This window comes from Drosophila suzukii, chromosome 2L (assembly GCF_043229965.1).
Source record: "Drosophila suzukii chromosome 2L, CBGP_Dsuzu_IsoJpt1.0, whole genome shotgun sequence".
NCBI lineage: Eukaryota > Metazoa > Arthropoda > Insecta > Diptera > Drosophilidae > Drosophila > Drosophila suzukii.
In genome coordinates, this window is record NC_092080.1 from 21,716,897 (window position 1) to 21,728,778 (window position 11,882).

The 11,882-nt window shown below is 47.4% G+C and overlaps 1 protein-coding gene across 2 annotated transcripts; it reads right to left on the reverse strand.

The window, feature by feature from the left end:
- Positions 1-371: 371 nt before the first annotated feature.
- On the reverse strand, positions 372-10,773 carry salm (spalt major). 2 transcript variants are annotated; one of them, XM_036821826.3, is made up of 4 exons: positions 10,194-10,773; positions 1,450-5,300; positions 1,250-1,326; positions 372-1,002 (listed from the first exon to the last, which is right to left on the reverse strand). In XM_036821826.3, the coding sequence occupies exons 1-4, from the start codon at positions 10,342-10,344 to the stop codon at positions 999-1,001; spliced, it is 4,083 nt and encodes a 1,360-aa protein (XP_036677721.3). In that variant the 5' UTR covers positions 10,345-10,773; the 3' UTR covers positions 372-998. The 2 variants fall into 2 exon arrangements, with proteins under 2 accessions (XP_036677721.3, XP_036677716.3); XM_036821821.3 differs by having other exon boundaries at positions 1,246-1,326.
- Positions 10,774-11,882: the final 1,109 nt, after the last annotated feature.

The following is an 11,882-nucleotide window of genomic DNA, read 5'->3' on the forward strand; positions in this document are numbered from 1 at the left end:
TTTCGATTTTTTCCATTTTTATTCCTAACCCATTCTCGAAAGCAAAGCGTTTGGATTTCGAAATGTTTTTTTAATATAATAAAGTGAGTGTGAGTGTGTGTTTATATACGAAGTATGTACAAGAAGTGGAAAATAAATCTAGTTTACGAGTAGTAGGAAACAAAAGCCTGCGCTCGGCGTTCGCATCTAAATTTATAGCATGTCATATTATTGCACATTCCAAATAGATTTTTAACATGTATGCGTATGCGTGTGTCTGTGAGGGGTCTGGTTATAATATATCATATATATATACGTATGTACACATGTCTCGCTTAGGTACCTATTATTTTAATATTAGCATATACCTTAAGATTTGCTTTAAATTCGAATTTTGATTTTACTACGCCTTCACTGTCTCATCAGCTGCCTCGGATTCGGGTTCGGAATCGCATTTGGATTCCGTTTTTTAGTTTTGTGGACCATGAAACGCTATCAGTCTCTCCATACCAAGCTGCCTTTGGTTCCATCCCCAGATCTTTCTCTCTGTTCAGCTGGAACCCAAATCGCTTTTGATGCATCTTTGGATACGTTTCATGATCCCTCCCTAGTATGGGTGTACGAAATTCTCCGTCGGATCATAAAAAATTGTTTATGAAAGTGCTCGGAGCTGGAACATAATCGCACGTGGATCAGCCCGTTTGCCGTGGGGAACTTTTTCACTTTTCATTTGGAACAACAATCAAATAATATTTTTGTGGGCAACAATTTATAAATATAAAGATTTGTGTACACGACTGATCTCCACCAGAGTCGGCCCCTTCCCTTCTCCCCTCATTTCGCTCTAAATCTTGAGATCATTTGGTTGCGAGAATCGATTGCATCTTGACTGGGCATTTGGGCTGCGATCGCCAAACTTTTTCTGGGAGCCAAGTAATCTTGATCGTCGAGTTAACGATCTTGATCCAGATCGTGATAGTGTAGAGTGTTTACTTATTCGCGATCGTCGCTCCACTCATTCATCTGCAAATGAAAAGAGCAAAAGAAAATGTTTGGTTAGTTAGAGTGAATTGATGGTTTTGGGGGACTTTACTTGGGGATGATCGGGGGGATTGATTATTATTGATTAATCCAAAAAACAAAAAAGTGCCAAAATTGTGAATTTAAAATATGATGTGAAACCCATTTGAAAAAATAATACAAAACATGAAAGATCTTTGATTGGAAATAAGGACAGGATGGGATGGGGATTACTGGAAGACTTACATACTTTACGGCACGATTTCTGAAGGTTTCTTGCTCCATGTCGCGGATTTTATGAGTTAGCATGTGTTGCTTCAGGTTGCCCTGGAAAGGTAAATAAAAAAGGAAATTTTCCATCAGTTTTCTGGTATAAATTTCGTTCTTACGCTTGTAAGCCTCATTTGCTAACCCCCCGTTAAGTGCCACCAAAAGTTTTGAATAACTCACCTTGGTGGTGAAGCCGCGGTCGCAGATGTTGCACTTGAAGGGCCGCTCCTTGGTGTGGCTCCTGTAGTGGATCTCCAGCGCCGAGTGGCAGGGGAATGTCTTGTAGCAGATGCCGCAGGTGGTGCTGCCGCGCACCCCGCTCAGCGCCAGTGGGTTAAACGGTGCGGCGGGCATCACGGACTGGGCGATCTGGTTCATGGCATTGCACATGTTCTGGGTGGTGGCGGGCGGGAAGAGCGGCAGGTTGGGGAACATGCCGAAGGGCGGGCGGGCGCCCATCAGCGGATTGGGTCCTGGCGGTCCCGCTCCCGGTCCGCCCTCCTGTCGCTGATTCGGCTGCGGTGGGGTTTGGCGCTGGGCGGCGGCTGCTGCGGCCGCTGCTGCTGCAGCTGCTGCGGCCTTCTGCTGCGCCTCCGCTGCCTCGCGACGCAGTTGCTCCTGGTGCTGGTGCAGGGCGGCCATCTGCTGGTGGTGGTGATGCTGAGCCGCCGCTGCCGCCGCCACTGCCGCCTGTTGTTGCATCAGATGCTGATGCTGCTGCTGCAGGTGATGCTGCAGTCCGGGGGGCAGGCAATCGATGCCCACGGTGGGCGGCAGGGGGGAGGTGAGCAGGGAGGCGGCGGCGTGACCACTGTGACCACTGGGACTCCTGGGCAAGCTCGGCGGACTCACGGGCTTCTCCTTTGGCAGCGGTGATCTCGAACTGGAACTCGAGGTGGGAGCAGCTCGTGGTGTGAGATCCAGAGCTCCCTGGGAAGCCTCCGATCGAGCCGGCGATAAACTGGGCTTCGGCACCAGGGACGATGGATGCCCCTGGGTGGGCGAGGTGGGTGCCGAGGTGGAGCCCACCGAGTGGCCATGGCTCGAGGACGAGGAACGCGGTCGCACGGGATTCGTGTTGACTACTCCGGTGGCATCGATCCTCAGCTTTTGCTCGAACAACAGCGACTTGAAGTCATCGCCGGAGCGGGGCCTGTCGCCCTCCTGTTCGAGGTTGCTGTTCGAGAGGTGCTCCGAGGAAACATCATCGTCATAGTCCTCCCCGCAATCCATGTTGTCGTCCAGATCGCCCTGCGAGGACTCCGAACCGAGGGCGCCGTTGTGGGCTCCGTGATTGGGACCCGGAGGACCACCTGGTCCGCCAGGTAAGGCTCCGAAATGGAAGGCCGCCGCCGCGAAGGGATTCATAAAGTGACTCGGCATCATCGAGGGCGGCGGATCCCTGATCTCGGCCGCCTGGATTTGCTCGGGCGTCAGATCCGTGGGCTCACCTGTGTGCAGCCGGATGTGCTGCTGCAGGACCAGGGCATTCGAGTACTTCTTGTGGCAGACGGGGCACTGGTGGAAGTTCCGCATCGGCGGGCGGATCTTGTGCACCGCCATGTGGGTCTTCAGGTTGCCCTTGGTGGTAAAGGCCCGGCCGCAGATGCGGCACTTGAAGGGACGCTCGCCGGTGTGGGTGCGGTAGTGCATCTGGAGGGCACTCTTGCAGGACAGCACCCGGTCGCAGACCACGCACTGGTTGGGGTCGCTGATCTTCTTGTTCTTCATCAGCTCCTTGAGCTTCATGGTCTCGCAGGTGTTCGAGACCTCGATGAAGTTCTCCCACGAGTTGTCGTTGCTGTGGGGGCGTGGCAGTAGGGCGGCCATCTCGTGCTTGATGGGATTGAAGAACGGCGATCTGGCCATGTGGTGCGGGTGGTGGTGCGGTGGTGGCGGCACTCCCGGCGGAAGGGCTCCTCCGGCGGGCGATCTCACGGGTGAGTGGTGCTCGGGGGAAAGCATCTTGGCGGTGGTGAAGTTGAGGGGGAAACGCTCGGCGAAGAAATCCTCGCGAGGCGGCAACTGTCCAGGTGTGGGCAGATGGTCTAGATGGGATTGGGAGCCCGGCGAGGGCTGCGGGTGCATCAGGGCGGCCGGTTGGATGGGCTGCACCACCGGTGGATAACCCAGGTGGCTATGGCGGTGGTGGTGGTGCTGCTGATGGTGGTGGTGATGCGGGGAGCGGTGCTCTGCCGACGGAGAGGGCGTCCTCCGTGACTCCGTTCGATGATCTTCCTCCTTCACCTGCTCCTCCTGAGCCTCCTCCACGCGCTCCTCCTTGATGCGAACCTCCAGTGGCAGGGGTTCCGGCTCGGGCTCGGAGCACTCGGCATTCTCCTGATCCTGCTGCTCCTCCCGCTGATTATTCTCCTCCATGGGTTCGTTCTTGACCTGCGGCTCCTCCTCCTCGTCCAAGTGCGGCGAGGGCTTCCTCAGATCCGTGGGCAGGTCTTGTGGGAAGAACTGGTGCGGGGCAGCGGCTCCCAGGCTCTTGAGGATCTCCATGGGTGGCCGGTAGAGATTCTGGAGGCCAGGAAAGGCGGGCGGAAAGGAGGCGGGGGCAGAACCCAGCGGGGGTGGGGCAGGCGAGTGGGTGGGCGAGCTGTCCGTGGGCGACATTTGGTCCAGCAGGGGTGGATGGAACTTGTCCATGTGCTCGGGAATGGGCGTGGCATTCATGGGCACGTGGGGGAACTTTTGGGCGTGTCGCTGGAAGTGGACCTTGAGGTTTCCCTTGGTGGTGAACCGACTGCCGCACACGTTGCACTTGAAGGGTCTTTCTCCGGTATGCGATCTGATGTGGATCTGGAGCGCCGAGTCCGAGCCGAAGACCTTCCCGCAGTACCGGCAGCGGTGCTTGAAGAAGGGCTCATTGCGACCCTTTCCCTCACCCGACTTCTCACCGAAGGCAAAGTCATCGGCCATGCTGTTGGCCAGGATGCCCTGCGAGGCCGAGTCCAGCACCTCCTGGGCGCGCTTCTGCAGGAGATCCAGGGAGTTCGGCTCCGGCAGATCGTCGTGGTGGGTGATGATGCTGGAGGCCAGATCCGAGCCAAAGGGCAGCGGTGTGTTCTCCATTTCCTTCAGCTTGGCCAGCGCATCCCGGGCCGCGTCATCCTTGTGAGTGTGGTCCAAACTCGGTCTACGATTTGGCTGGGACTCGTGATCCTGCTCCCGCCTCCTCTTCAGCGACTCCGCCGGGGAGCCGGAGGACTCTCGCAGCGGGACACCCGCATTTATCAGATGCTGACGCGCCTTGGCCTCCGCCATCCTGGCCTCCGCCTTCTGGCGCAGCTCCATGTCGGCAATGCGCTCCTCCTCCTCGTAGGTGTCGGTCTCCTGCTCCGCATCCTGCTCCTGCTCCTGCTCCTGCTCCTGATCCTGATCCTCCTCGAGCTCCTCCTGCTTGGCCTGATTAAGGGCCAGCTGCGACTGGAGCTGCTGGATCAGTTGGATCTGGAAGAGCTGCTGCTGCTGCAGGTTGAAGAGGGTTTGCTGCAGGAAGGTCAGTTGCTTCATGGCAGCCTCATTGTCGGCTCCATTGGAGCCGTTGGCAATGGTCTTGGCCGCAAATTGGGCAATGGCCATTTGCATGTTCTGGATAGCCTCCAGAGTGACTGGAGCGCCTGCTGCTCCCGGTAGAGCCACCTCCGTGGAGGGCACCGCACTGCTCGGCGGCTCGTCTCCCATCTCCACATCCACCTCGATGTCCTTCTCTTTCTCGGAGGACCTCTCCGTGGCCGCCTCCTCGGCACTGGCCTCCGCCACGGGGGAGCTCGGCATGGAACCGCTGGCATTCGGCTCCCGCTCCTCGGAACTCGGCTTGGCCATCGCCACCCTGTTGTTGTTATCCTCCACGGACTCTATCTCCGGCTTCACCTGGAAGCTCTTGTCGTTCTGGTGCTCGGGAGTCATCTGCTCCTCGTGGTGCTCCTCCTCCGGCTCGGGACTCCGGCTGGGACTGGCCGTAGTGGTGGCCGTGGTCAGTGGCGAGCAGCCACCGTTCTCCTCCTGATCGCTACCAGTGTCTGCAAAAATAGCAAATGACATTTTCGAATTATTTTCGAATTATTTTCTCAATTGAGATTTTAATGAAGCAAGTAACAGCTTATGCCAGTAAGCAGTGAATTAAAAATATTAATTTTAATAACTATCTTTGTTGACATTAAAAATTATGCCTTCTTTATCAAATATATGAATTTTAGAAAGTAGTTAAACATTGGATAATAACATTATTGATCAATTGTATGTCTTGAGCCAAAGGTAAACTTTTCTTAGACTTAAAAAAAGAAATATTTCACAAAAATATATATTTTTGATACAAATATTATGATCAGCGATACATAAAAATATTAAAAAAATAGTAAATCAAAAATAAATCTTTTGAATGTTGCCTTATTTTCAAATTTGTGAAATCTCACACAGTATTAGATAAAGTTTAGCTGTATAGCACGAACTTGTTTAGCTTTTTAAAAAGTTTAAAAAAAGGTTATATTTAAAATTAAGAAATATATTGATTAAATGTATAAAATATATTAAAAACGTGAAATAATTTATTAAGAATAAGTTAGCTAAAATGTTTCTTTATAATTAAGTTGGCAATAAGGAACTGATTTTCATAGGTTTTCTCGGTATTCCAAAGAAGCCCATAGGAAGTGGTTGGAGTAGGTCCAAAATAGTCAGAAGCTGGTTGGGATTGCTGCCCATTTCCCGATAACTCAACTACCTGTTAACTGCCCCCTGCCGCCCCCTCTCCACCCCCTCTGCATATGACTTAATCGCCGGCAATTGTTCATTGCAATGCGTTGCAGTTGCTGGCGGGAGTGGGGATGTTGCTGCTAGTTGCTGTTGCTGCTGTTGCTGTTGCTGCTGCTGCTATTGCTGCTGCCAACTGAATGAAATTACATTTCTTGTTGAAGCATGTGTTCTCTCTCCTTTTCCCTCGGCCGCAGCTGTTTTTTTGTTTTCAGCCCACAATTAGTCTCCAAGTTGATCGCCGGCAGTTGCAATTGTTGCTGTTGCTCGTGTTGCTGCTGCTGCTGCTGTTGCTGCTGATGTTGCTGCTGGCCGACTGATGCTCACTTGTTGCCAGGTGAGCTGTCCAAGGGGAGAAAGCAGTTGACAGCCGTTTGGCCTGGTCCAGTGCCTCTGACTCTGACTAATTAATCGCGCCGAGCCTAAAAAGCAAACCAAGTCAAAGATTGGTCCACCAGCAACAGCAACACCAAAAGCAACAGCAACAGCGGCAACTTTTGCCGCACACGCACATAAAATATAATTTATGATAACTCAGAGCCAACGAACTGGGGCCCCACTCGTTCGATATATATAATAAAACATATTTCTGCAAAAATCAAACGAGTTGGGCGGGTTTTCTGTTTTCTGTTTTCGTCCACAAAAGATACACAGATACGGCTTCAGATACAGATACATGGATGCCGGAGCACAAAAAGATATGCAGATAGAGCGCCTGGCGACTATCAGCGCCATTTGCATATCGATCGCATTAATATTATTTGTATTATTACTTTTCGGAACAGAATTTATTTAAAAGATACTTTTCGCCCCCCTGAGATATTCAATTAAAAATCGCTTTTGTTGCCTGCAATTGCAGTTCAAAAACGAAACCGCTCGGCCGAGGAGTTATGATTATGATTGCTGATAAGTGAAGTGTATTTTAATTAATTGAAATTAATTATAATGTTGCCATAAACCTTTCGGGCAGCGGCGGCAGTGCGCAACACACCAAAGGCAAAACCACATCCAATTATGACGAACATAAAATTGTCTCGAACATGGTTAAGTCATTTTACAATTGGTAATAAAATTGTTAAATTTACAATAACAATAAACGCAGCTTGTTTATTGTGTTGGTGTTGCCCCAAAGACAGGGAGATATTGCCCCTCGGCGGAGAGGCCAATGCCTTAGCCCCCGATTCGGTTTCGATTGGGATTTTGATTTTAGTTTGCCGTATTTTAGTTCCTCGGACGCGTGGGCGCCCAAAACAAAATATCCAAACATTTAACTAAGTCTATATATACGCCGAATGTGTGTGTGAGCCGTTTAAAGATTTATTTTTTGTCTACCGAAACCGTATTTTGTTCTACTGACAACCGGCGAGGTTCATTCCGCCCGTGCGTTCGGCATCTGTATCTGTATCTGTATCTGCCAGATAAATAAATATGAAATTGTGAAACGAGACGAAATTATATTTCCCATTGTTGAAACACACAAACCGCTCCTATATAAATTAAATCGTGCAAGTTTAAAGGTGGATTAAGTCAAGCCATAAATTCGGGCCGTGTCTGTTGGCTAAATTCGAATGAATTATTCCCGCTCCTCGTGCGCAACTAAAGCGAATAAATCCCTCGAGTAGGAACGATTGAAGAGTTCTCCTCCCCCGCCCCGCCCTAAAATACTCATAATTGCTAACCCAGTCTGTCCATCAATCCCATTAGCCAATGTCAACTTTCTGGCATTTTATGTGTCCAAATATTTTCAACAAAATTTCGCTGCAAATAAATTTTGTTTTGCTTCCTTTCAGCTTTCAGCAAATCAATTTTTTACCCGAACTTGGGGTGGTGAGAACTGGTAAAGTAAATTAATTGCAATACATTTATTTCTAGGAATATTGAAAGTATAAGTTAACAAAGCATTTGAATTTATTCTTTCATTGAGGTATAAATTTATGGGAACCACCTTTCCTCCGTTATTTTTTTGAGTAATTTAATGTTCTGTTTATAAATATTATTGTAAAATTATAATTATTATAAAACCAATTTTTAGTGAGCTAAATATAAATTCTATGTAAAACAAAGAGGTATAAACAGCCCAATCGGATAAATAAATATTTTGTAAATTGGCATACTCTTCGAAACTATGTAATTCATTTTCAATCTGTCTTTTCAATATTTTGTATCTAGTTTTTTAGGTATTTGAATATTTTTCTCCGTGTGCTGAACTCGAAATTCCCTTGGATTCGTACCTCTACCTCGACACTTTTCAGTTCATTCCTCCAGCACTGGCTTTTGCATACGCCTCGACTTTAGTTCTGGACTGACTTTCAATTATTCCATCGTCATATTCAATATGCAAATCGCCGCGAACCAACCGTGAGCCCGCTGGCCTGAGGTGAAACAAATGTTCAGCCAATTGGAAAATGCAAAATCAGAAAAGAAATGCGAGTAAACTACAGAAAATCCAGCGGAGGCAAATCGAGTGTGTGGCATAATTGAATAATATATCCAAGTCCGGTCTGATCGGATTTGGCTGCCATAGGTCACAATTGAATTGAGTGCCCCATCAAAGTTTTAGGCATACATTTTTAATAGGGACACTGCGGCAGAGGAAAGCAGAATCGCATAAATAAAAATAATTAAATAATTAATGGCATTAAGTTATGCGAGCGCGACTTCGATTACAAAGCAAAACGACACAAATTGATCGGCATTTCCATATTCACAGAATTGGCTTCGTACTGACCACATTGTATATGCGTATTTAGAGGTATATAGTCCGTATAAATCATATGGAAATAAGCGCCGACTCACTGCATCACTGAATCTGCTTCGATTTTCATTTTTTGCGATATTAATTTAATTTATTATCCCGCACTAATGAGTTAACATTTATTAATGCCCCAAGCAGCAACAACACCGCATGGGTATACACAACTTATATACCTATATGCCATCATATGCGGTGTATAAATAAAAACCGCGCCAAACAAATTGATAAAAAGAAAAAATATCCTCATCTTCACGCACACAGCCAAATGTTTATCACCTTTTTAAAGCTTATGGGCAGCAATTTTCAAATGTAATGAGAGCTCATTTGTAATTATGGATATATATATACACACACACCTTTTGATTGGGAAATAAAATCCAATGAAAATCTACTGTGTGTCGATGAATAATTTTTGGATTAAAGGAAAACCGATTTGCCAAAATTAAACGAAAGTTAAATTTGAGTAATGTGATTTTCGAAAATGCTATAACCAATATTTCGTCAGTTCCCTTTGTCGTAAAATTCACTTGACTCAGCAGCCTTAAAATATCAATAAATATAATTAAGTTCGCTGGCATGCAAATGTCCGAATTTCGAAGCTTTCAAAACCAATTAAAGAAACACGCCTGCCGAGAGGCCTCCAAATAACCAACGTAACACCAGACCAACTCACTTTTTTGCCTTTCCCAAAAGCTATTTCTTCTATATAAAATGAGCTGAAGCCATATTTAAATCATATCGTTTTTAAGTTGCTCCATTAAATCGAAATCGATTTTTGATTTATCATAAAAAACAAGATCGCAAGGGGTGCGGGGAGTAGCCAATAGTAGCTGTTAGCGCTCGAATTGAATCGAATCAGAAACTGGAAATGCAAAACCGAAGAAATATAGTTTATATGTATATATTTGTCCATATAATCGCGGTGAAAAACTGAACAGCCATAAGTTTCTAAATTTGAATATACCATTTTTGAAGACATGATAAGCCAATACTCAGATTTAAGTGGACTACCTACGATTTGTGCCCTGGTGCCACAATTATTAATGTTTGCCCAAAAGTTTGGTTTCCACTTCAAAGTCTTATCAGTCAAATGGAAAACGCTTGGGTCGGGGAAAACAATAATGAGAAATTAGTTGACTAATTTTAAATGCCAACTGGGTATCAAAATCGTTTTTATGTTCCGCTGAGGGGAAAATACTTTCTAATTTGTGTGCGGAAAACTTTTCAAATGACAAATAGGATAAGAAAATATAAAAGGCAGCCGACGAGCAGCTTCACTTGTCTACAAAATATCAGAACTTGCGACGTTTTGAAATTTCAATTATGTCAAAGACAATTTAGAACATTTGTTTTTCTTCGAGTTTTAGTCTTTTCCAACATTTCTTATAAAACACATTGCTTTCGAACTCACCTTTGTCGGCGCTGCGAGCGCGATCCTTCAGCTGTTTGACAATGCCATATTTCACTGTGCCAAATTGTATCATTTTATTGATGGTCTCCTGGTGATTATCCTTGAAGTCACTACGCATCGCACACAGAACGTTGGACAGGTGATTTTTCATCAAGAGAACTTTGCTAGCACTGTTGTGTGAGTGTGTTTTGTTGTTGTTTGATATATACTCTTAACTTTGCTCGATCATTGCACTGTGTTTTGTTTTTGGTTTGGAAAATAACTAGGTTTTAGTTACTGGTAGTAGCACTTTTGTGTTTTGCCGTCGGCAGTGGGAAACGCGTATTACCGCTGGCCTTTGCGCGCGTTCGAAGGCGTTTTACTCGATATTGGTCGTGTTTAGCTGGTGTTTTGCTGGCAAGAGCTACAGCCGCCCGGTGATTGTCATCGTAGGTGGAATTTTCGCGGCACTTGGGGAAAAACTGTGAGTGGCTCGAAGGAAAACTAGCTAAAGGCGAACTGAGGCGCGTTACGCATACGCAACGTGGGCCGATGCGGCACTGAGAGAAATCGAGTGCTCGCTGCGAACGTTCAGCAACGCGCGTCCAAACAAGAGTGACACAAACAATAACAGCCGCCACGAGTAACAGCCGCCGCAGCTCGTCGGGCGCTCGGCTGCGCTCGGCTCTGGCCCGCCGACTTCGTGAGGAACCGGTTGGTGTGTGCGAGTTTGCGTCTGTGTCTGTGTCTGTGTTATTACATCCTGACAATCACTATCACTCAACCAACCCACCTTATGCTCACTCACTCACACGCGCGCACACACGCTCTCCCGCTCGCATTTCATATTATTTTTCATATGCGCCTCTCGCTCGCTCTCATCATAATTTTTATTAAATTGCTGTTACTGTTACTCTTGCCAGCCCGCTCACTCCCTGGGGTTTTTTGTTCTTTTTTTGTTTGCCTGGAGGATGCTCAGCCGCAGTCGCCGTTTTTACCTGAGAGACGTTTATGAAACTTGTTCGGCGAATTATGAGCTGCTCTCTCTCGCTCCCTCTCTCTCGGGCGAGAGCAGCGAGACTTCCTTCCGCCTTTTGCGGCTCACCTTTGCGCCATTGTTGTTGTAATGCCCACACGCCCCGTCTCGCTCGCTCTCTCGATTAATAATTTATCATAATTTATAGGAGAGGTGGGGGTGCCCCCGCCCCCTGCCTTGCGGCCCTTGGCAGCCTGCCATCTCACTCGCTCTGCCGCCAGAGAGCCTGCCATTTGTTGCGCCCTCTCTCGCACTCGCTCGCTCCCTCTCTTTTTCTCCCGCATTCGCCGTCTCGCTCGGCAGCGCAGTTATGAGCGTTGTTGTTGCCTTTTTTAATTTCGGTTTATAAGATTTTGTGTCTTCGCTATTGTTCGTATAAAAACCCCCTTTTTATCGGGGAATTCTGACTTGGGTGACTTCGCTTATTCGTCAGTTCATCCGTGTGTGTGTGCGGGGTGCTCATGTGTGTGTGGATATTATGAACCATTCATCAAAACGCTTTGTTTTTTTGGCCTTCCGACTTTTGGGCAACTCCCACTTCTTTAATTATTCTCCTTCCCTCTCTGCGGATGAGGAATTTTTGGCATTTCCAGTCGGGGCATTAAAAACTTTCGTACCAGTTCCGATTTTAATTGCAAATGTTCTTTTGTCTGCCTGAAACACCTGGTGATAGC